At 32.5% G+C, this 25,667-nt stretch overlaps 2 protein-coding genes and 1 pseudogene across 8 annotated transcripts; 1 reads left to right on the top strand and 2 right to left on the bottom strand.

The window, feature by feature from the left end:
* Positions 1-18: 18 nt before the first annotated feature.
* Positions 19-7,977, bottom strand: Septin4 (septin 4). Of its 4 annotated transcripts, none has more exons than XM_085195214.1 (9): positions 7,458-7,977; positions 5,161-5,352; positions 4,822-5,080; positions 3,850-4,000; positions 3,558-3,723; positions 2,650-2,806; positions 2,448-2,532; positions 2,180-2,195; positions 19-943 (listed from the first exon to the last, which is right to left on the bottom strand). In XM_085195214.1, the coding sequence occupies exons 1-9, from the start codon at positions 7,462-7,464 to the stop codon at positions 885-887; spliced, it is 1,092 nt and encodes a 363-aa protein (XP_085051340.1). In that variant the 5' UTR covers positions 7,465-7,977; the 3' UTR covers positions 19-884. The 4 variants fall into 4 exon arrangements, with proteins under 4 accessions (XP_085051340.1, XP_085051338.1, XP_085051339.1 ...); XM_085195212.1 differs by lacking the exon at positions 7,458-7,977 and adding an exon at positions 6,366-6,729; XM_085195213.1 differs by lacking the exon at positions 2,180-2,195 and having other exon boundaries at positions 7,458-7,976.
* A 3,374-nt stretch (positions 7,978-11,351) lies between these two features.
* Positions 11,352-25,528, top strand: LOC146533993 (carboxypeptidase D-like). 4 transcript variants are annotated; one of them, XM_085195137.1, is made up of 12 exons: positions 11,352-11,586; positions 13,148-13,250; positions 13,657-13,818; positions 17,312-17,445; positions 17,749-17,885; positions 18,174-18,361; positions 19,169-19,198; positions 19,534-19,710; positions 20,707-20,825; positions 22,091-22,267; positions 22,605-22,697; positions 23,372-24,825. In XM_085195137.1, the coding sequence occupies exons 1-12, from the start codon at positions 11,569-11,571 to the stop codon at positions 23,465-23,467; spliced, it is 1,434 nt and encodes a 477-aa protein (XP_085051263.1). In that variant the 5' UTR covers positions 11,352-11,568; the 3' UTR covers positions 23,468-24,825. The 4 variants fall into 4 exon arrangements, with proteins under 4 accessions (XP_085051263.1, XP_085051260.1, XP_085051262.1 ...); XM_085195134.1 differs by lacking the exon at positions 23,372-24,825 and adding an exon at positions 24,841-25,528 and having other exon boundaries at positions 11,353-11,586; XM_085195136.1 differs by lacking the exons at positions 19,169-19,198; positions 23,372-24,825 and adding an exon at positions 24,841-25,528 and having other exon boundaries at positions 11,353-11,586.
* On the bottom strand, positions 20,549-21,520 carry LOC146533994 (superoxide dismutase [Cu-Zn] pseudogene; annotated as a pseudogene).
* Positions 25,529-25,667: the final 139 nt, after the last annotated feature.

Raw genomic sequence — 25,667 nt, 5'->3', positions numbered from 1 at the left:
GAAACAAAATGAAATCAATAAGTGTAAAGTTTCAATTTACTAAGTATAATAAAATTATTACAAAAAATCGTTTTATGTATTATAAACTTTGGTATATCTTTGTGAAAAATGCATATACTTGTTTAGTAAAAAATATGTGACTGATATACTTAATATAATAAAATATAGAAATCGAGGGAAATTACAAAAATAAAAGATAACATATAGGCTGTATTTCTGTAGGTACATCAAACGAGTCTTCTTTTTACGATTCTTTTTCCTTTTATTTGTTACATTAAATTCGAACCAAAAGTATCTAATATAATAATAAGCTACTAAAAAGGGCTTATTTTCACATGCGATCTTGTATTTTGTTGAAATATATATCAAAATGACAGCACAACAACATTTAACACTTTAAATTAAAAATATTAAAACTGTGATATATTCACCTACATATCTAGCTAAAAAAATGTAAATATTAATCTCGTTAAGCAAGGTAAAGACAAAACAAATTAAACATTGTTGACAATGTGTGTTTTCTTAGAACTCTACCTCTTAATTGAAGAGGGAAACATAGCAACTCCATACTTCGTTAAATCAACAAATTAGGTTTTTAAAATCAATGTAAAACATTATTTTTATGTTAAGTAAAAATTATAAAAATGTTACGCTCATTGTGAAAATCGGAAACAAGTGCAAGTTGCATACTCGTCTATGGAATGTATTCTGTATATTAACATTACTTTTCTTATTTTAGATTTAGGTGAATTAATTAACATACTACAGTAACTTAAATTCTTGGAATTTTTCAATTTACTATAGATTACAACTATAAAATCGCTTTATTTCTAAACTACTTTTTGCAGTCTATATTCTATACATCAATAATACTGTCGTGTTTCTTATCGGAAGCTTTGAGTTTTTCTTGCATTTGAGTTAACATGTCCTGCATACGTCGTATCTGAAATTGGTAAACAGAGATTAATATATTTTATATAAACACGTAGGGTTCATTTCATACATGCACCTAAAATGGCTTACGCGATAGTTACAATTTTTAAATACTATTCACTCGTTATATTGTGATGAGGGATTTTAAACATTTTCTATTAATAATGTTTCATATACCTATAACTAATATGACCTACATGACTGTGTCAAGTTAAGATATACCTACCAACATATATGAATTGACAAAAGACGTATCTATTTGTCATATGTTATGAAATATTTAATGTAAGAATAACGTTGTAAAATTGTTTTATATTGATAATATTTGATGAGATTAAGAGGTAATTAATAAAAAGAAAACGTATTTCTATAATCGTTTAAAGAATATTATCGAATTAACTTTCTGAAGAGATAGAGGCGGAAAATTTAGTGACTTTTAATTGTTTAATCTTTTAGAATAAGGAATAGACTCTAGAAAAAAAACATTTTTTGGTACATTATCCCTTTCTAGTATTTTCTTATAACATAAAGCTAAGTAAGCTAATTGTATCTCTCAATAAAATAAATATTAATTAGATAGATATTTAAATTAAGGTCACACGCTTTGTATATATCACCGTAAGATTTTAAAAACCGTTAGGCCATAATTTTTCTCGCGAAATTTCTCGAGACACTATATGTTCGAGCTACTGTAAAAATATTCGTAAATTAGGAATTTCAAGCCTGCAGAGAGAATAAATATTACTTTAAATATATTTTTTTTACCAGGATAACGTCCGACTCAGATTTTTTATAATTCTTAATATTTGTACTGTCATATCAGACTGTATCAGGAATTTATTTATTGTCATGTACCTAAGTATAGAATCATATTCTTTTCTTTTCAGCGAAAGAAAATAATTAAAAATATGAATAATGTAGATACGTCAAATTGACTAATTCCTTTATGTAAAGAAAAATATTTTTCACTTAAAATTAATGTTGTGTAATATAAGGTACATGCATAGACAAATGAAATAACTTAATTGACATGAACATGATCTCATTAAAGTTTGCAGATCGATAATTTGATCTAAATTTGATCATGCGCTTATTATTTCAAAATGTACCTACATGTAAGTAAACCTACTGAAAGAACTGTATAAATACTACTCTATATCGACGTAATTTATAAAAGGATGTAAATCCTTAAAGAAAACCATGCATGTTGTTTTTTTCGTTTAGTTTACTGGAATTAAGTACATACGAAGTCCATGGCAGGCCTACATGCCGCGAAAATTACAAAAGACAAATACATATTTATTAAGTAGGTATTGTTAAAAATAATAGAATAATTATAAGCATTACATCTTGACTGGAGCCCCTGATGAGTTTTCAAATATATTTAAAATACTATTCTACCATATTGAAATTATTTTTGTAGAATACTTTTAAATAATAGCCTAAATTAGGCATCACTGTAATGTGAAGAATGAAAAATACAATATAAAAATATGAGAACCATAGGTACATACCTCCTCGTCTTTTTGCAATAGTAATCTATCCGTATCCGTAAAAACGACATCGGCATTGTTCCCCATTGAATCTCTCTTCAATTTTCTGTAAACAATTGTATTTTTCTATTTCAATTAAATAAAAAAATATTGTATTATAGAGCTATATTGAATCTAAGGCAATTAAGAAGTAATTAATAGCAAAATAAAAAATTTTACCAACCCTCTTTCTCGCATAGCATGTTGGGATATTTGCGAGATACACTGAGCTCGGAAGTTCTCGTAGTGTACGTCTTGAGTCACGTCCTTCAAGTCCTGCATATGTGTGGATATCAACATCGTCCTTAATTTTGTAAAATCGGAGTGCCGAGGATTTTCCACTAGAAAATATTGTATTTATTAGCATAATGCTACCAAAATGATTTCATAATATATCAAACTTAGCCCCAAATTTTGCTATTTATTTATGTAGTAATAATGCCTATTAATCATATAAAATATTTTTTTTGTGTCATATTCAATTTTATCCATAAGACAACACTGTAAAATTTGATAAAAATCGATGCATAAAATATGTATGAAAAATATCTCTATTTAATATTACAATCCCTTGAGATTTCCTATGTCGTTACACAATTTGTACGTCTATTTTATACATTTATCGATTGTTGAATGTTGAAATAAATACTCCAACTTAACTATCTTAAGAATCTCCATACGACTTTATTTATTTTGTTGCTTACTTACTACATGTAACGACAGTTGTTGCGTATAATACTAATTAGTTAGACATACAATCAAGGTAGGTACATCATACTAGAAGTGATAATGTCGCAAAAATTGTTTTTTTATTTTTCTAGTCTATTCCATATTCTCAAAGATAAAAAATTAAAGTCATTAATTAAATTTCCCCTCTCTATCACTGCCCTTGTCAACGTTTTTAACATGTAGGAATTAAAATTATAGTATAGAGGCAAAATTCAGAAAGCGATTTCGATTATTAAAATTTTCATAATTGATAATATGTAGGTTAATATATTACTTTATAGTGGAAAGGTTCCTACAAACTATATTATAAAATTATATATTTATAAATTAAATGTATAAAAAATTATTTCATATGAAATTTACCATCTACAATTCCCCAAGGATATTGTCGGCCCCTCACGCGTTTCCCTCCCACCTCCAATACCGTATCAGAAGCTACAACTGCAAAAGGTGCCGCAGCCTTAAGTTCACGGTCTTGTTGCTTAAATTCTTCATCTTCATCACTGTCACACTCTGGGAACTGATATACCTACCAAAATATATAAAAAAACTGTAATACAACTTTCCTTTTAGAAAAACTTCACAGCGGCCGTTTTTATTTTAATTATTTTATGTAATATCTATTAGATAAAAAGCAAGTTAATTCTCTTTTCACCTGTATTTGATGTTCCTCAAGATCATTCAGTATGCGTGTTTTTAATCTTCGAATCTCGACTGCGGTAAGTGAATCCGCTTTCGCGATCACAACAACGATATTTACTTTTCGGTGCAGTCGTCGCATCATCTCCAAATCCACTTGACGAAGACTAATGTAAACAAATAATATGAAATAAACACTATTGTTATTATCAAACCAAATTTAAATACTCACGTTGGTTTTTAAGCGGAATTTATTAATAGATAACACTGAATTACCGTCATCACGGAGTTGAAAATGTGTAAATTCACTAAATTATTGTGGACACAAAATTCATAAAATGATTGTATTTTATATTGATTTGATTGTATTTTATATTGATTGATTGATTCATTAAATGATTATATTTTATATGATAGGTACTGACATATTTCCGATTATTTGATTTGTTATTAACAATTAATTGGATTGCTTTTGACGCTAAATGCCAATGCCCGATCTGTAGGTTTCTAAGAACTGTTTCTAGGTTCTGTCTGTGCTTGAAAAAACATGCACTATTACGGAGGCTATTAGAGAATTAATAACGAATAATGTAAGTATTTATGGGACATTTTGTACTGATTATGAATCAATCGAATTGCTGTCGAGCTCTATCACAGAGCTGTAAAACATATTAACGCAATAAGAGTTTATTGATCATAAGCGAACTAAATGACAAAAATTATATCTTCTTAGTTACTATACTACTAACATGGTAACCACTAAGAAATATTGGTTTTGTTAATATGTATTAGAAATGTACATAGGTACATATATTGTGTTAATAAGTTAAAGATATAGAGTCCTAGTTGTACAAAACAATATACTTTGTAAGGAGAAATCGGTGGATCTTACCTTGTTTAATTATACTATTTTATTACTATTTTTGGTTTATTTATGAATAGGTATATAATGAGATCAAGCTCTTAGTGACATGTTGACTTTTCTTACCTATGAGCCCATGGTGGTACGAAGTAAAGGCAACAATGTACTCGGTTGTCTTGCATATGCCTTCGATTGAGACCACTCTCGTCAGTGAAATACTGACGGAATTGTTCATCTACGTAGGCAGAGCAGACGCGCCAAGAATCCTCACAGTTTATTGCATCTCCAAATCCTGGTGTGTCAACTATCGTAAGTCGGAGTTTTACCCCGCGTTCTTCTATTTCCATTGTCTTCTTTTCTATCGTAGTAGTTTTTTCAATTCTGTCTATTTAAAATATGAAAAGAAAGTAATAAATATAAAAGTAACATAGCCTTTGCTCATTTATAATATGATTTGAAATATACCTTGAACGTCGGGTATTTTTCTATTTTTGTAAAGGTCTCCAAGAAAAAGACTATTAATCAAAGTGGATTTGCCGAGCCCTGACTCTCCAACAACCATGAGTGTGAAGTCAAAACCCCTTTTCACTGATTTTCGGTGTACCTGCTCTGGTAGAGTGGCAAATCCTATATAATCACGTTCACCACGATCTCGTTCTATCGACAAATAGTTTTAGTTAGTTGCAATATTTTCAAAATATTAGTTTAAATTGTAAATAGGTATATAGATGAATAAGTTGCATATTATTGGTATAAAATTTCATTTATAGTTTTTAAACACAAATAAAAAAATAGTTATATATTAGTATATATTCGTGAGCTAGTGTTCTTTTCATATTTTACTATCGTCAATCAATGCGGAAGTATAACGCGGCGACATCCTTTAGATAATAGCAGCTATATTGAGTAGTCTCTTGAATGTATAAGACGTGAAAGCGAGCTGGGAAAATTGGCCCTGCAAATGTTGTTCTTTTGTGTTGATGCAAGTACAGAGTCTGAGTGCAGTGGGCGCAGCGGAGTGGAACACGACGAGTTCCTGAATACCAGGGCCCAGGGACGCAGCGCGTGCGCATCAAACATTGAGGACAACGAGCGGAAACGCTATACGTGCTCATCAACGTACAATGTTGTGTTGTCACTGTATTAGTGTACAAATATTTTTTGTATGAACCAACAATTGTAGCATTATTAAAATATTCATGTTTTCTAATAAAAATGTATTTTTTTATATTAATTTATTAATAGCTGTCATATGTGCCTACACATTATATTCTATTACGACACGTGAATATTAATTGAAGAAGGTAAAAAGTTCATGGTTCAAAATTAGGACAGCTCCCACTCACAGTTCGCACGATCTTAATAGACAAAAGACCTCGTTATTTTTCTCACTCGAGTAATTGAACTCGAAAGAAACACTATTGTTATTTACTATCCAAGAAAATTTATACTTCAGCCCAAAGATGTTTTCATAACAATCGATGATCTGATAAACATGACATACCTACATTCATCAAAGCAACGTCTATAACTTTATTTATATTAAGTTGGTTCCTACTGAATATAAACAATTCACAAAGTTCTTTGGCAATTAGACATAGTTTCTAGAATTACATAAATAAATGTACAAAGGTGAAAACTAATGTTATAAAGATGATATGCAAACTTACGAATTTTTATCACAGTCGCTAAAGGCATCTTCTTTATAATATCATCATTATCTGTCTTCTCCGATTCTTTGTCACAGATATTTATATCTAAAATTGCGTATGTTTTTTCCATTTTCATATAAATTACATATATTCTCACGAAGTAATTGGATAATTGTTATTCACCGTGTTGTTATACTATTATTTAAACTGCATGATGTAGCGTATTTTTGTAGATCAAAGTATTTAAAAAAATATATTTAATTTAATAGTAGGAATTACGTATTTGGAAATCACGGAAATAGTTTTCCCGGCGCAAGCGCCGGCGGCAGCAACTAACGCGCTGTATCGACTCTACGTTCGCAGTTCAACTGTGCGCATTAATAGCTACTTAAACTAAAGACTAGTTATCACTTGAGATTTATATATGTAGGTGGTACTGTGTAGTACACATTAATAGTTTATACTTTTAACCACCAATTATTATTTATATTAGTTTACTTACGACCCTACTTATGTTGTTTTCTACTATGCACTAAACTACTGAATGTGACGTCAGTTGTTGCCTAAATATTAAGAAGAATTAGCTTTATATTACGAGGAAATAAAACATAATATTTTACGTATTGAAAATTGTATTATATAATTTTCTTCAGCCTTTTCCTTAATCTCAAGGATGTCCCCTCAATCTCAACCCATACGAGCTTTTAAATATAAGAATTAGAACCGCAGAGTAAAATCCACAAAGATATTTCGATAATATTATTTAATGGATATTTTAATTTATTTTTAACGGCATTTGAATAAAAGGAGCAAATGATTGTATGAAATAGTGTACTTTTGTGACGAGAGAAACTTGTCATTTTAAATTAATACTTGTCATTTGTAATTAATAAAAAAATAATATTATTTATTGATTTTTCTGGATTGTAGGTTATTTCTTTACCAGGAGAAATGTTATGCGAAAATCAAAAACCCCACAGACAAAGCCGTGGCCGGGAATCTAAGTGCTAATAAAGAAAAATGGTGGAACTATGTAATCTAAATTAAGTAAAAAAAATGTGTGTAAAAAACGAAAATTGACAAAATTATTGAAAATATAAAAATACTTACCATTCATTTTTGAGCAATACAGGATTTGCTGTCTTGTAAAAAATACAATAGAACAATACAGTTGAAAATTTATATTAAATTTTCATGATGTTTTTTTCTTCATTTCATTATAAATCTTGACTCTTCTTATATTCATTTTTCCCGGGTAAAGTTATCGGTCTAGTTAAATCAATAAATGCTCCACCAAATATTTTATTGTAATTCTTCTGATAGCGACGAATTGTGAGATCTCATTTTATTATACAGTGTATTATAAGTATACTAGTAATTTAGGCCACTTTAACATATTATTTTTTATCTTAAATTGCTAGCATTGTAATTGCGGAAATGTGTCGACATATCTAAACTACACATCAAAAGGAGTTGAAAATAAAAATTAGTCGCGCGACCACTAGATAATATCACGATACTACTTCTAAAAATTGTATAATCTAAAATAGTACAAAAAAAATGAAGTAAAATATAATCACATTGTTTGTGCGCCGTCCTGTGCGTGTGCGTTACGTAATCTGAGGGCCCGGGGCGAGCTCGCGCCCTCGGAGGTCCCCCCAGCCCGCGCGTCCCTGGCGCGCGCACCGGCCGCTGGTGAGGGTTAGCGGGATCGATACTGCTAAACTTAAAGCGCATGCACAATCCCCCGCGCAACCCGCACTGGCAGACATTTAACATTTTTCTCAACTACTATATTGCCCCAGATGCATAAGGGCTGTCCCAATAATTTCAAGGTCATTTGCTGTATACTTACTACTTAAATATATAAAAACTTATTAATATTTTAAGAAACTCAATAATTAAACGCTTAAGAACTTCAAAATATAAATATGTAAAAATTTTAGTTTCATTCCAATTGACTCTACAAAGTAACTATTTTAAGTTACGTAATCATAAAATTTATAGCAATTGAAAATAGCAAGGACCTATTACGAATATTTGGGGACCGTTAGAGACCCCTCATAAAGACAAACCTTATGAATATAAAAAAATATGGCGGGAGATTACAAATATAAACACATACGAAAATCGTATGTGTTTATATTTGTTGAATTTAATTGCAAACAAAAACCAACCATTAGGTACTAGAATTCCCAAAAATCCTTTTCTGAACTTAATATTATAAATTGTATATGTGGGTTTCTGAAATATGTAGCTTAGAGCCTTAGACCGTAGTTAGAATTTATACCATAGTATGCATGTGTATAGCTCTAAAGTTAAAGTTAAACATTTGCCTATTTAATTTCTTTTTATCTTTAAGAGGATTTTGTATAAAAGCCAGTCGTGGCGCAGGGACACAAGCGTGCGACTAGACAAAAAAATGTGGAGCTAGTGGTAATACCTGAGATTTTTCTAAATGGGGTGGCTGATTTCTAATCAGCAATTTAACGAATATTAAATTACTCAAACTGATATTTCACCCCATAACCATCACGTTTCATTTAGAAGCGTAGGATGTTCTTGTGATGGTATAAATCGACTCATAAAAAAATGTAAAGAGCCTTCGAGGTGTAATATGTCCGTCTGAACTTTGCATCATTAGTTTGTATTTATTAGACCCGTAGGGGTAATGCGCAATATTTAAAAATAACTTCTGAAATATGAAATTTCATAATTGAGGCCGTCTTGGCGCGTTTACAACGTGACAGTTGTGGGTTTGATTTCCACTCGGAGAATCAAATATTTTATATTTTCATTTCCCTACTTCTGCAACGAGTTAGAACAGTGGCCACTAGGTCACCTTTTAATATTCTTACTTCTTTGTAAAAGGACATAATATATTAATATATACATTTGACTTTAACGATTAGAATTCAAAATGCTAAACTTTAAATAACTTCGATAAGTTAATAACTACTTATTTCATGGGTGGATTTGTCTATTATTATCATACTGATATAAAAATAAATAAATCAGCTTCACACTGTATCCCGCACACAGCAGGGTAGGCAAAGGCATCTAGTGTTAAGATACTCCGTTTTTTTTTTCGGAAAAAGGACAAGACAAATTAGCGTTCGGGTCACCTGATGGTAAGTGATCACCGCCGCCCACGACCCCGTGCATCACCAGAGGAGTTACAGGTGCGTTACAGAGCGAAGAATTATTAAAAAAAATTGAATTATTAAAAATTACAAGTTTGTAATAGTTTTGTTTTATAATTTACCTACATTTTTCACCTTTCGGATTTTTCTCTTATTAAACTGTAAGTTTACCTTTTTTGCCAAATTTCATAACCGTAGGTCCACGGAAGATACTCTATTTTGATTATACGGCGAATTTCATATAAAATGCAGCAAAAAAGATAATTTCGTTAGAGCATTTATTCTTATATCTTTTGATTGCGTTCACTTAGAAGCTTATTTTTTCTGCGATCCAAAGAACTGCATAATTGAATATTTAATATTAATTTCGGCTTGATACTTTTACTTTGAGAAAAATAATTTAAAGGCTTTTTACAAAAATAAAGTTCGTATTACTTTGGCATTTCTGACGTTGCAAATTTTGACAAATATAAAAAAAAGTTGTGTAAAACTTTTATCCAGTCACATATACTGTACGTTCAAAAGCACACAAAATATTTCTGATGTTATTACGAATTTTGGATGCGTTAATAAGTAGATTTTTATAAATTTCATCGCCCAAAAAATAATAACAGCTTTTGACAACAAATAAGAAAACACTCTACTTAAACACATAATGTTTAAATACATTTTTACGCAATCCTTATAGGATCACTTTGATGTCCGTCTTTCAAGAACATTTTTGTAGAAATCGCGTGAAGGTATCAAGCTGAAAATATTACCAAATATTCGCTTCAGCTCTGGCATACAAAGCAAGGGGTGGGTAATGGGCCCCACCACCAAACACACAATGACTCAAATTGGGGGTGAAGGCAGAGAAAGGTGTGCATTGGTATTAAATTTTCTCTGTCTATCCTGCTACATGAATAAAACGTAAAGCTGTAGAAAATATGTTTTATAAAAATAACTTTTATTTACATTTCATGTTAGATGTGTCCATATGTGGCATTGTTAAATCAGCATAAACCTAAGACTGCAAGAGCGTTTATCTTAAGGTCGAGTGTGACTCCGTAGAGGTATAGTTAAGTCAAGTGAATACTTTTAATTGGAAGGTAGGATTTGTTAGAAATAGAACTTTTTGACCCTGACCCATATGCATGGGGCGTGAGAGACGAAACGAGGGTTGACGAGACCTTGCAAAAGGTAATATCGTCCTAATCAAAGAACACAATCAATAATCTATATAAAAATTGATTATTTAAAAATAAATCTCAATAATTGTCTGTATATTTTTTACTCTTTTTAATTATATAAAAACATTAAAGATTATATTTGAAGCTCTTAATGTTTTGTGCTTGGCTTACTTACTTACAATTAAGAACGCACAGTAAATTAATTTTCTCTTTATTTTTTATAAACCATCTATGACCAATTAAAATAGAATAAATATATTTTACGAACTTATCTAAGTATACTTGCTAATAAGATCTCAGAACGTTACACAATTATTTCCCGTGTATTAAATCTAAATACTGTGAAGTAAATGAACCTGAACAATGCAGTTACTTATTAAGTTTCACTTAGTATTTTCTCATATTAAATATCGAGTAGCAGAGAAAGAAACTCTATCCGCGGGAAAAGTGCCAGATGAGACGAAAGGCGGGAATTCTACGTCATATCAAGGGTGTGTGCGTAAAATTTAGCAATATCACTTTTATAACCAAAGCTTTACAGAATAAAATGCTCTATCTGGACGTATTCATAGATTTATAAATGAAGTAAACCTTATTCCTTGGAATTAGAAGCAGTTTTAGAAATATTATTTTGAGAGAAAGCACTTTACGGTCGTGCGGCGGGTTGGATGACGCAGATGATGTCGTGCCGCTGCTCGTGGTTAGCAGCAGCAGCGAGCGGCACTCCGCACAGACACCAGTCGAGTTCCGTTCGTACGTCGGCAAGGACCTTGCCAAGTCCTCGTGGTCCCGTTACTTGTAACTTACGATACTTACGCGCCCACATTCTTTTTGCTAGTGAAGGAAATATAGAGCAATTCAATATCAATGAGAAGCAAAAGTTTTTAGTTTTTTTTAATTAAGTTTATGGTTGAACGTTTAAAGGTAAGTTTTTGTATTATATATTATTAAATTTACATAAATACTGTGATTTACGACAGCAGTTAATTTATGAGTATATAACACTCAAATAAATAAGAAAAATTGTCCTGTATTTATTACATTGTTTTTTTAAAAAACTTATTTAAGAAGAAGTAGTTTGTTAATTTCCTTCATTATACTATATTTTTCTGTCTACTAGTAAATCATTATATCATTAAAATAATTAATATTATGTTTCAATGGGAAATTACAACGGTATAATATACGTTCTCTAGTTGTACTGGAAGCTAATCTGAAATATTTTTTTATCTTTGTTCAGGACTTTCTAGGAACAATTTAATTTTCCAGTTTCCTTTTTTATGATTTATATTTTAAAATCACTACAAAATCTATTTTAAAACCGGATATGCTTAAATATTTGTAATATTTTTAATTAATTCAGTATGGAAACAATAGCTCGAAGCTTATTTTTTAAATACATACATATATTAGAGTTACACTTTCACTAAATATGTGTGGTCAAGTAAAAAATAATATAAAAATCATTAAAATATAAAAAGAAAACACTTCAATTACCTACTAAGAAGTTTAAAAAAGCTTTTAAAAATGAGAGATACTACGTGAGTAAAATATGGAAAATTATAATATAATCTTAAAAAATTCATACATATGTAAGTTATTTTTTTAAATAAAAGACTTTATTGGACATATCTACATACATCGTATACATTATTTAAAAACAAGTTTCAATATAGAAATCTCGTGCGGCGGATATCTAGATTTCTGATTAGTGAGAAAAATAAAATCTTTAATTATTTTGTGAGAAATTAAAATGATAACAATTTAACATACAGAAGTGATTTAGTAATAAGGTCAACGTGTCAATGCCACGAAAAGAAAGTTTTAAATGCCGGCCATCCGACATATTAAAAAGTCTACTTTGTTTTCATGTTCAACCATGTGTTTTATAATGTAATAGAAGTAATTTAAAATTTTTAGTATATATGAAATTAATTTACGAATTTACCTCTCTGTTTATGTAGACAAGCAAAATTATATAAAAGCAGTTTAATGAAGCGGCAAATCTATGTTATTAAGCAACAGCTACTATGAAAATATTTCGTTTAAATAAACAAACAATCACAGTATAAAAAATAATCACAGCATTATTTTTTTGCCCATAATTTCGACTAAGAGGACGATGCACTGCCCACAACGACGGTCCAGTGACCTACTGACCTTCAATTTAGGACCGGTTGCGCCTGCGCAACTCGAATAACCGAACCGACATAACGTTAAAAAGAAAGCCCATAACTATGCAAAGATCAAAAAGCGTGAAAATTGTAATATGGCGAACGCTGCCTTTATATATCGACGAGATCAGATAATATGATAGAGTGTTATGCGAATGAACCTACATGATATAAACATCAAAATTTTATAAAAATACGTAATTAATAACAAAACGACAATCACAGGATTTAACATTTACACTCACATTTACAAAAGAACTCCATTAAAAAGCAAATTTTAAGCTCACATAAAATATATTTTTATATTTTAGATGAATCGGTGGACCATATACAGCATTTTACTACTTTTTAATATCATTGTCACGCTTAAAGGAACGTATGGACAATTTCAATCGGACCCAAGCTATACTTCAGGTACCTACACATTTCTAATAACAAATGATTTTCCTGTTCAATATTTACCTCGTAAAGCCCGAACTGAATTTTCAGATTTTTCTGCTTAAACAAACATCATTCATACGTCATTAATGTATAAATGACTAAACGCAACAGTTGTGGGTGCGTTTCCCACTTGGGGAATAAATTATTTAACATTTACATTTTCTCTCTGATAAGAAGGCAAGGCGTTGAAATCCGCCACTCAATACACAATGTCTCAAAATATCGGCAGAAAGTGGAGAATGTAGTCTTAACATTAGATTCTCTCTACTTACCCTGCTAGACGCGGGATGCGGCGTGAATATAAAAAGTATATAGGTATATATAGTGATATATAATAAAAAGAAAATAAAATAAAAAGGAGATCTTTATATTTTCATAGATGATGTATCAACCAGCTTAAGCGAAGTAGAGTCACGCGATGCGGGCCCCGAATTGGAATTCAAATACCATGACCACGAGGAGTTAACGAGGTACCTGCGCGCAGTGTCCGCACGCTATCCTGCTCTCACCGCTCTGTACTCTATAGGAAAATCTGTACAAGGTAAACATCTATTATTTGTGAATAATAAAATAATATGAAGGTATAACGTGTGAATTTGATGCATACGATTATTTTTTTTTTCTATTTTTCAATATATTTATCGTGTGTCTTGTATTTTCTTTTTATCCTTTTTGTCAATTTGTGCTTTTAAAAATGACTATATAGATATTATATATTTAAATCCAGAAAAAATAAGCTTATCGAGAATCTTTTACTCTGATAGGCTTTTATTATAACCTTCGGTACTGCTGTACATTTTCAGTTTAAAAGATCAGCTCTACATAAATTAATTTTTAAACAATGCTTAAATTAATATGAAAAGTTCTGAACTAAAAAAATGTCCCCGCGGAATACATCTCTATCTTTAATAAGATATTTGTTACAGTCTGGTAAAAACGAAAGCGTGATGCTCGTAAAGCGCGTCTAAGTGATCACGGAAAGTGAAAGAGGCAATGAAGCACCACATACTTATTATGTACTTATCATAACTAACTGTATATTATGTTAATAATAGTAACAGATACAGATAATAGGTAAATTGGAAATGTCCCGGGCTAGATGGGTTGCATAATTTCTGGCTGAAGTGGTTTCGCAGTTCACATTCCGTTTTCGCAAGACAATTCCAGGATGCCCTTGATTCTGGTACGTTACCAACATTTTTGACAACAGGTGTAACATTCCTGTCATACAAATCCGGACGTACCACGGAGCCTAAAAACTATCGCCCAATAACATGCTTACCTACCATCTATAAGCTCCTTACATCTATTCTGAATAAAAAAATCACAGGACATATTTATTGTTCGTAACAAAATTTTGGCACCGACTCAGAATGGATGTAAGGCTGGTGGCCGTGGTACAAAGGAACTTCTTCTCATTGACACAACTATAAGCCAACAGGTAAGACGGAACAGGAAAAATGTCACTACTGCTTGGATAGACTATAAGAAGGCATATGATTCAGTGCCACATACTTGGCTCTTGAAGGTCTTGGAGTTATATAAGATTGATATGACTTTGAGATCATTTTTGGAGGCTTGTATGGGACAATGGGTCACTGTCCTTCGTCATCTAGGGGAGTGTGATATTCCTGCAACGTCTGAACCGATAAGGATAAAGAGGGGTATATTTCAGGGTGAGTGATTTCAGGGTGAGGGGTATATTTCAGTCTGAGTCCTTTATGGTTTTGCCTAGCTCTGAATCCTCTTAGCACTATGTTAGAGGATTCAGGTTTAGGCTTTCGTCTTCGCCGGGGGGGTAAGGTCATATCTCACTTGCTGTACATGGATGATCTGAAATTATTTGCGTCAAAACGTTCTGATCTTATGCGGCTACTAAAGGTAACTCAAACTTTTAGTAGTGATATAAGAATGGAATTTGGCGTCGATAAATGTGCTAGCATGCATGTAGTGCGGGGGAGTGTGATAAGATCTGATAATATTTGCATTTCAGATTCTGTTTCCTTCAGAACTCTTGGTGAAGGTGAGACTTATAAATATCTTGGAATGTCTGAAGCATTGGGTATTGATGAACGGAGTATAAAGCAATTGGTGAAGGAGCGTTTCTTTAGTCGCCTGAAAAAAGTGCTTGGCAGCCTTTTATCTGGTGGCAACAAGGTGCGTGCTTTCAACGGTTGGGTTATGCCGCTTTTAGCCTATACTTTTGGCATTGTAAGATGGACGCAGACTGAGTTAGACTCCGTAGATCGCCAAATACGTAAATTGTTGACGACATACCGAATGCACCATCCGCGTTCGTCTGTAATGAGACTGTATATCCCGCGTAAGTGTGGAGGTCGTGGCTTTTTGAATGTCAAGAACCTCCATAAGCACGAGGTATGCAGTCTTAGAGAATATTTTCTCAAGATTGACGTGGATATGCACAAGGATGTGGTAACAGTTGACAAAGGCCTTACTCCTCTTTCCTTGGGCAAAGAGAACTGGCGTCGGCCTGTAGTATTTACTACTTCTGATCGCATGGCTGTATGGAAGAGCAAGGAGCTGCATGGTAGATTCCATAGAGCCCTAGTGGGCCAGGACGTGGATACTGCTTCATCATTATCTTGGTTACAGTTCGGGGATCTTTTCGGAGAAACTGAAGGTTTTGTCTGTGCAATTATGGACGAAGTTATCAAGACACGGAACTACCAGAGACATATTATGAAAGATGGCACTATCGACATCTGCCGGGCGTGTCATCGACCTGGGGAGTCCCTCAGACATATTGTCTCTGGTTGTTCTCATCTTGCTAATGGTGAGTATTTGCATAGACACAATCAAGTAGCCAAGATAATACACCAGCAACTTGCTCTTCAATATGGCCTTGTAGAATTGGAGGTGCCTTACTACAGGTACAATCCCATGTCAGTTCTTGAAAATAGCTGTGCTTTGCTCTACTGGGATCGGTCTATTATTACTGACAGGTATATTGTTGCCAAAAGACCTGATATAGTACTAGTAGACCGAGTGGCGCGCCGCGCAGTGATTGTTGACGTTACTATCCCACATGATGACAATCTCGTGAAGGCCGAAAAAGAAAAACAATCTAAATATTTGGACCTAGCCCATGAGATTACCGCCATGTGGGATGTCAATGCGACTATCATTATGCCGATAGTGGTTTCAGTTAACGGTTTAATAGCGAAAAGCCTCGACCAACACCTTAAGAGGCTATCGCTTAGCTGTTGGATCAAGAACCGGATACAGAAGGCAGTATTACTTGAGACGGCACGTATTGTGCGGAGGTTCCTCTCTCTGGAGCCCTAGCCACCGATAGCTTGGACCCTTGTCCCGCCCTCGGAAGAGTGGTTTTTTTATATTTTTAAATGTATCTTTTTTTTTTTTTTTTTTTTATAATAATTTATATTTAAAAATGTAAAATTGATTCGCTAATTTAATAAAAGTAACAGATACAATATATGGTCTTATATAGTCGATAGAGATACGTTCCCTAGAAACTACGGATATGAAAAGTTTCAATTTACAAAGAAGTTAAATTTTATTTGCCCGATGTGAATTTTCAACATTTCTCTATAATAAATAATTTACAATACTTATGATTTAATTAAGAAGTATGTATGTAAAGATCTATTCATTTTAATCCGATTTTAATGGTAATTTATCTTAACTTAATAATTCATATAAAAATCTGTTATTGAAATCGGTTCTGGCTTTCTAACCAATTACGCTACACTTTTTGCCGAGCTACGTCTAAATTTTTACTCTTTATGAGATTTTAGACTTTATATCCTGGTTAAATTTGCATTTTTTTTTCCTAGTTTAGTTCTAGCTACTAAATTAGAAAAAAAGTTGCGTAACGGAGTGTCTTAACACTACTACCCTTCTGCCTACCCTGCTATATGCAGGATACAGCCTGAAGATGATTTAATAATTAGATTTCTTTAGTTCTAGTTACGAATAGCATTTTTGGGGCTATCATCAAAATATAGATAATATCATGAAAAATAAAATTAATAATAAAATTACATTACCAGGGCGAGACTTGTGGGTAATGGTTGTATCGGCATCTCCATATGAACATATGATCGGAAAGCCTGATGTAAAATATGTGGCTAATATACACGGAAACGAAGCTGTTGGCCGCGAGCTTTTACTTCACTTAATACAGGTAATTTATTTTCTTTTACTGTCACGCTGTATCCCGCATACAGCAGGGTAGGCAAAGTGAACCTGTTGTTAAGACACTCCGTTCCCCATTTCCCACCGAATCCTGGAGGCGTAGCGTGTTGAGTGGCAGAAGTCGACGTCGCGCTTTGCCTCGACACTTGAGCGAAGAAAATGGAAATATTAAAAGAATTTCTCTTGTGAAAATCGAAGCCATAACTTGTCACATTCGACGACCACCACGACGACCTCAATAGGTAATATCTTATTTCAAATATCAAATTTGTAAAAATTAATTTTATTTTAGTACTTAGTGACTGCTTACGAGACGGACTCGTATATAAAATGGCTGTTAGACAACACAAGGATTCATTTAATGCCATCTATGAATCCTGATGGTTTTCTCATTTCCCGCGAAGGACAGTGCGACACCGTCCATGGCAGGTATGTAACTATCTATACAATTGTTCGTCTGGTTGTTCAATTCTTTTATTATAAATATTTATCTGTGGCGGAAATAATTGCAATAACACTGACATACATAAGTAAATATTTTGTAATTTTACGCTCATTTTAAATCATTTTCAAAATATTACTTCCTCTAATTTGCTAGATTCATTAATCTACATCGTTTGGTAAAATTGAAACTGAGTGATTTCTAAAATTAAGAAAAAAAATGGTTAAAAATATAGGAAAATAATAATTGTAACTGTTATATTCTTCCTCCAACAGACACAACGCACGCCGTCACGATTTAAACCGCAACTTCCCGGACTTCTTCAAACAGAACTCGAAGCAGTCGCAGCCGGAGACGGAAGCAGTGAAAGAATGGATCAGCAAAATCCAGTTCGTGGTGTCGGGATCCCTGCACGGAGGCGCCCTCGTAGCTTCCTATCCTTTCGATAATACGCCCAGTGCTAGTAACTATCTCTTTTATAATAAAAATCTATTATAAATAATACGAAGGATATTATAATAGCAGGATGCCAGTCCTGGCGCAGGGGCACACTGTGACTGTAAACGCGTTTGGTTGTGGGTTCTATCCCCACATTTATTTAAATTTCCATTTCTTCGGTCTGGTATCGAGGCAAAGTGCGGCGTTGAGGCGTGTCCACTCTAGGTTCTCTCTGCCTACCCTTCTTTGTGCGGGATACAGCGTGAAGCTGATTTATTTATTATAAATAAACAATTTTACCCCGAGAAGAATATGTCAAGATAATTACTCCTTCGTTCAAATTCGAGACATTTCGGATAAAACTTAATTTCCATTTTGTCTAGCCAGAGCGGCGATATAAAAATAGTGTAAATGTTTCCGATTAGAAATTGAATTCACAACCACGTCTTTCTGTTCATTGACATTGCCATATGACAATAGTGTAAAATTGTCACAAAAACAATAATTTTACGGTTTAGTTTTTATAATAGCTTTTGATAACAGAATATTTGACAAGAAATGGTTCATTAATTTGCGAGCATGAAAAAGGTATTTGTATTTAATGATAGATAACAATACACAGTAGGTACTGTTATTGCCTCTCTCATGACCTGGGCGGGACCTGGGGACATTTGCCTTATTATAAATCGATGTAGGTATATTTCAATTCAAGTAATTAGCTAATTTATAACAACCTTTACCAATATAAAGATGTCTTATAATTTAAGTAATAAATGAAGTCATATTTAATGTTTAATTTACATTATACGTTTGTTTTTCTGCTGCCTATCAGGAATATGCAGGTCGTCTGTATTATGTTCGGGTGAGGTATTTAGACTTAAAATTGAAATATATGTAAGCTAAATCGACTGCGGTGCTCAAATCACGTAAAATTTTATGTGATACTACATACTACTGACTATACTGTAGGTGTAGAGCATTTCTATTGACTCTATTATTTGTCTTAAAATATGTTTTTTTTAATTTACGAAAATTGCTGGGAGGAGAAGTAAAATTTTACTCATACGAATTGCAATATAAGCACTCCTCCAGTGTGATTCGAACACTTAGCAATAGAATTAGACAATTAGCATTTGCTAATTGTCCAGCTCCACATAAAACTAATAAGCCATTCGGCTACATATCCCCTAAACGCAGTGTTCCAAAGCTACGCGCACTCGCCGTCCATCGCGCCAGACGACGACGTGTTCCGGCACCTCGCGCTGGTGTACTCCAACAACCACGCCAAGATGTCGCGCGGCGTGTCCTGCAAGTCCGGCTCGCCCAAGTTCGAAAATGGGATCACCAATGGTGCCGCCTGGTACCCTCTTACGGGTAACTATCCTTGTATACTGAAGCCAGCTTACAATTATGTTAATATACAGTACGGCATGGCACGATGGGTTGTGTCACCCTTAAAGTTAGACTTTTTGAACTTTTGTGCAAGTTTTCATTGTACACTTGGAAGGAAAATAATTCAAAGAAAGAAAAAACCATAAATGTCGTCGCACAGGGGCAAAAGCGTGCGGCTGTAAATGCGACGATTATGTGTTTGGTCCCACTGAGGGGAATGATAAATTTAATGTATGTATAAAGTCAGTAATTAAGTAATAAATGTATTCAATGAAATGTATAATTTAATTTCTTCGCTTTGGTAACTAGGCAGAGCGCGGCGTTGAATTCCGCCATTCAACACACAATACTTTGAGAATACTGCAGAAAGTAGAGAACGGAAGTATCTTAAAGAAAATGGAGTGTCTTAACAATACGTTTCCAGGATCCTTCTGCCTAACCTACTATGTGGAAGATACCGCGTAAGGCTAAACAAAAAGTAAAAAAAAATAAACTCGAATCTGCGTAGTCACCTACAGAAAACTCCAGGGCTTTTATTCTGAATAATCACATTAATTAATTAATTCATTGATTGATTTCAAAATATATTTAGTTATTTTTATGTACGGAATGTATGTACATTCCGTACATAAATTATTAGTTATGTAAACTTATAAGTTTCGTTGTAGAAATAATACTTACATATCGTGAATCATAAGATAAGATGTTAAAAAATATCTTCGTTATGGACGTCCTTTGACGTAGGTACATAATTTACCTACGTCACTCTTCAAAATAAAATAATTAATTTACTTAAATTTAAAAAGAAACCAACCATGAATACTAATAAAATAATAATTATATTTTTATGAATATAAAAAAATCACACTTTAACAATAAATATTTATAAAATAAATATGAATTTCGTATTAGAGATATTAACATATTAAAGTCGGTTAATGTTTTTGTACTTACTGTATTATAACTCGTTAATTACAGGTGGAATGCAGGATTATAATTATTTGTGGCATGGATGCATGGAAATCACTTTGGAAATATCATGTTGCAAGTATCCTCCTGCGCACGAGTTGCCTAAATACTGGCAAGACAATAAGCAGGTAATTTATAAATATACAAACTCACTTACATATATCATTATTTAAATACAAGAAATATTAAGCCGATATTAATTAACGTTAGGGAAGGTACAATCGCTAGCCCAGAGTTCCAGTTCGATGAGCGAATGCCAATAGTACCGCACGCCACGCGCGGGCCCGCGTTGCCGGTAGTCAAGGATGTCTCATGATTGCCCAAACCTAAATCGTCCTCTTGCTCGTGAAGGACTAAGCCACGCCCAAGTATACTGTTCCGGCCTCGAAATGTAATGACATCGTCTAAAAAGTCGACTGACGCTACGTTTCCCTCAAACTGTACATTTCCAAAATCGCCAACGTGCCGTACGGAGTGGTTGCGTCCGCCGTGGGAGGTTCCGTCGGGGTTGAAGTGGGGGCCCGTCGCGTCGCATGTGCTCGTGTCCCCGAACTCGTGAACATGGAACCCGTACAGCCCCGGGGCGAGCCCGGTGATAGTCCCGTGCACTCGTATGCCGTTCTCATACTCTGTAAAGTATATACTTCCTGTTATATTTTGTGCCTTTAAGTGAGCCACAGCCTCCCTGCGTACACAGCGACTTAAAACTGCACAGTGAAATAATAATGCAAGATAAAAAAGTCTACGAGCAAGCATTTTTGATTGCTGCCAAGATCGTCACAGTTCGTTGGAAACTTGAAATAAACTATTTGTTATTCTATATTTCGAACGAATTGATAAGATTAGATTGTCATTTCTTTTGTTAGATAGGTATAGGTATCTCCTTTTCAAGACTGCTGATACTGCATAATAATTAATAACTTATGATATTATTTACCACATCCAAAATAAACAAATTTGTAACTTAATAGTAAATAAAGAAATCTATTATACATAAATTTGTTGTTAGAACTTAGAACTTAGACTTTGTTAGAACTTTTTTAATAATATGAATAGGTTTAGTATAATTATTTAGTATACATACTAACTTAGTGATTAATATATATCTACCTATGGCACCTCAAATTTAACAATTCAAAAAACTATGCATACCTAGTATGATTTAAAAAATAGCATTAAATTCGGAACATAAGTTTACCTTATAAAATTGAAATGAAGCTATCAAAATCAAAATCCGTAAACAATCTTAGATTTTTAGATATTCCGCTTTAAGCGTTTAAGATTAAGATAAAACCAAACAAAATATATTTAATTCATAATATGATATATTCAAATCGTTCAACAATTTTTTTAAAGTTATATTATTAAGCATAAATTTTTAATTTGTTTACAGTCCCTGATAAAGTTTTTGGCAGAAGCTCATCGCGGAGCGCACGGATTCGTTATGGACGAGAGCGGCAACCCTTTAGAACGCGCCTCCGTGAGAGTAAAAGGCAGGGAAGTGACCTATCATACTACAAAATATGGAGAATTTTGGCGTATCTTACTACCAGGAACGTATAAACTAGAAGTAAGTTATACTTTATATTAAGTAATTATTGTTTTTTTTTGAAGATATAAAGTAAAATATTTACCGGGGCCAGTCGCGGCGCAGGGGCACAGTGTGACAGTAAACGCGAGTGGTTATGGGTTCGATATTTATCAATATTTATTTAAATGTATATTTCCATTTCTTCGCTGTAGTGTCGAGGCAAAGCGCGTCGTTGAGTTCCGTCACTCAACAAGCAAAGCCAGAATTCAGCGGAAAGTGGGGAACGGTATGTCTTAACACCAGAATCTCTCTGCCTACCCGGCTGTGTGCAGGATACAGCGTAAATCTGATTTTTATCAACTTTATAATTTACCAGGTCGCTGCAGACGGATATCTGCCACAGGAAGTGGAATTCTTTGTGATAGACAATCATCCAACATTACTAAATGTCACTCTGCACTCCGCTAAGGTGAGTTCATTACATGTCGGTTTGTATATTTTATACATGATATTTTTAATATGTAAATAATATATAGATTTCCCTAGTTTTAAAAAAGGGATTTAGCGAAATTTACTTTCTTCTGTATTTACAAAATATTTTTAAAGGGTGATGGGTATTTTGTACATATTTTTTTTATAAAATATGCAATTGTATAGTCAATTCTAAGGAATAAATAAGGATATCAAGCTTAAGGAGGTATTCGATTATATTCAGATGAGAGATCAATTTTAATTTTCTTATTAAATATAAATATAAAGAATTTACACTATAAAATTACGAAGAAATTGGACGTTATCGAAATTAAGAAATGTAGCTAATGGTATTTCATTAGATAAGCTATATTTATTTCTTTTGTTATCCTTATTTTCATAAAAAAAGTTTAAGAATTACCTAATAATAATAGTTAAAGTTTAATGTTTATATTATAATTTAAACCCTTTAAAAGTCACAATTTATAGAAAATTTGTTTGTCTGTATGTAATGGCGTCACGAAAACACCTATGTATGCGGATGGGACCGCGAGTGGTAAAGTTGAACGTGAGCAGAAAATTTACAATTTTGATACCATTGTGTATAAACATGTAGAATTTCAAGATATTATTCGTGCATAAACGTGTAGTTAACATGTAGTTGCACTTTAGGGGTACACTCCGGAACGAGTCGCCGGGCGAAAGACGCATTTAAGAAAAACCACCACCACCACCACTACCGCCATTCCACGGGATTTAAATAATTAGCATTTCAGAACATTAAACATGGCTATACATTAATAATAACAAAAATTTGAAATCGAATAAATGTAAGATACAATTCTTACAAAACTTTTGAATTGTATTCAATATTTAGCTTACCAAAATTATATCCAGCTATGTATGTGAAAATACCTTGATAAAATGTAACTTTCAATTCCGCTTATTATTATTAAGGGACCAAATGCCACCATCACCAATCATCAGACCAGAGTTCGTTCATCCCTGATGCTGACATCAAGGCAAAGCCAAAAAATATATATTATCTTTCATCATTCCGCTAGCTTAGTGTCAATTCTTTCCGATTCAAAATCCGTCGTTACCAAAAAATTTTAATAATATAAATCTTTTATAACACACCTCACGAAAAATCTGTATTTCAAATACATATTTTTTTTGGAATTAAACCTGTAAATAGTTATAACATCTTATAACTACTTAGGTACTTAATAATAATAGTATTTAATCTTCCAGTAGCACCTATGTATAAATGGTTGATTTTATATAAGTATTTTAACTGTACTCACTTTACAATTATGTGCACCTATTTAATAGTTCCTACAATAAAATACGTACATTTAATTTAAAATTAAGAATAGGTACAAACAAAATTAATAAGACAAATAAATTTGAATAATATCAATCAATTTATTTTATTCGTTGCATCAATTTAGCAAACAAAATTCCTACAATTTTAATAAGGTAAGAAATTCGCTTCTGCATGATTTGTTTTAAGACATTGCGTGTTATTTATTTGTATCTACAGTAGATATCGCACGCTTAGAATAATAGTACCTGCTAACTATTTAAAATATCAAATTTTGGGAAATGTCAAATGAGAATTTTACAATTACGTTTTTGTAAAAATTAGGCTTACAAAATCATTTTAGATGATACAGTAGTAAATGGTTTTTAAATTGTTAATTTATTTATCTATATTACTTCTTTCTTTCTCAAAATCATGGTTTTTTTATCAGGTCTTTATAATTCTAAAGGTGCGATATATTCACCAATATAACATTTATATATAACTTCACTACAACTAAGTAGCTCATGGCTGTATATATATTCACCAGTAGCACTTAAGTATTTGCACGTTTTTTTCTGGCTTGCAAGAAAATACATAAACACTCGCCTACTAATGATATACATATTCGTAATAAATTTTATATCATATTTAATATATTTTATTAAAAAAAGTTTTTGTCTTTATAATTTAGTATAGGCAATCATTATATTATTTCAGTTAGATGTAACAGCTTATTACATCATCATTTTGATTAATATAGAGTCGCGGATTGGACGTGTTCATGTTTTATAAATGAAGGAACCTGTTAATAATTATATTTAAATGTTAACAGCGTATAGACGGGGGCCAGTATTACCGGCCGCCGCCATTACCACCGCGAGCGCCCCCCGCCCCCGCCGGACTCTTCTCAACACTGACGAACTCTATCAACAGCTTTGTATCGAACATATTTGGATAAATATGAAAAGAAAAGGCAAAATATGGGCATCTTTACTATCTGTTACAATAAGTGCTTCTTATATTTATTTCTTAGATATAACATTAAATTGTAAGAAGTCTTCGTTAAAAGGATCTCTGGAAGAGAAAGTACTCGAATATGTACTGTATAGCTTATTATTGCAATATCAGAGTTACAATACCTGCCGATATATAAGTAAGTTGTATCCGTAATTTTAATTAAAATCTTTTATAATTTGATATACAAAATACATAAGCCATGTTTACTTTTACATACTAATAATATCAACAGTAGATAATTTAATGTCTATATAGATTTCAATCATCTCATTTTTTTTATTTAATAAATTACCTAGACTAGACGATTAACTGTACAATGATAGTATTATGTCACAACAGTTTTTTTACGTTGTTAGTTTTAATGATTATAATTGTAAGACAATTGTAAATATATTAGAATAAAAAAATAATATAAAAATACAATACTACGTTACAATAAATTAAAATAAATTATTAAGAAATAGAAATAATATATTTTTGAATAAAATATATTTAATATTACAGAATCTTATTTTTTCTGAACCTCTTAAGCGTATATCTATCTTTATTTTTTGTTTTTTATTTTTTATCGAAAAGGGCAAGGCAAACGAGCGAAATCTGACTATCCATATGTTCTTTAATAAGAAGAGTGGCTAAAAAGAA

Source organism: Heliconius melpomene, chromosome 12 (genome assembly GCF_056956725.1).
Source record: "Heliconius melpomene rosina isolate 202511_hmr_F chromosome 12, ASM5695672v1, whole genome shotgun sequence".
Lineage (NCBI taxonomy): Eukaryota > Metazoa > Arthropoda > Insecta > Lepidoptera > Nymphalidae > Heliconius > Heliconius melpomene.
This window is presented reverse-complemented; position numbering and strand designations above follow the sequence as displayed.

Coding starts and splice junctions, on each gene's coding strand:
- Septin4 (XM_085195210.1), bottom strand. CDS start 6,483: ATGAAAATGGAAAAAACATACGCAATTTTAGATATAAATATCTGTGAC. Junction 4,001..4,821: donor GTACCACCATGGGCTCATAG/GTAAGAAAAGTC, acceptor TGTTTACATTAG/TCTTCGTCAAGTGGATTTGG. Junction 944..2,447: donor TATTGCAAAAAGACGAGGAG/GTATGTACCTAT, acceptor TACCAATTTCAG/ATACGACGTATGCAGGACAT.
- LOC146533993 (XM_085195134.1), top strand. Junction 17,886..18,173: donor TGCGACACCGTCCATGGCAG/GTATGTAACTAT, acceptor TTCCTCCAACAG/ACACAACGCACGCCGTCACG. Junction 19,199..19,533: donor GTCGTCTGTATTATGTTCGG/GTGAGGTATTTA, acceptor CCCTAAACGCAG/TGTTCCAAAGCTACGCGCAC.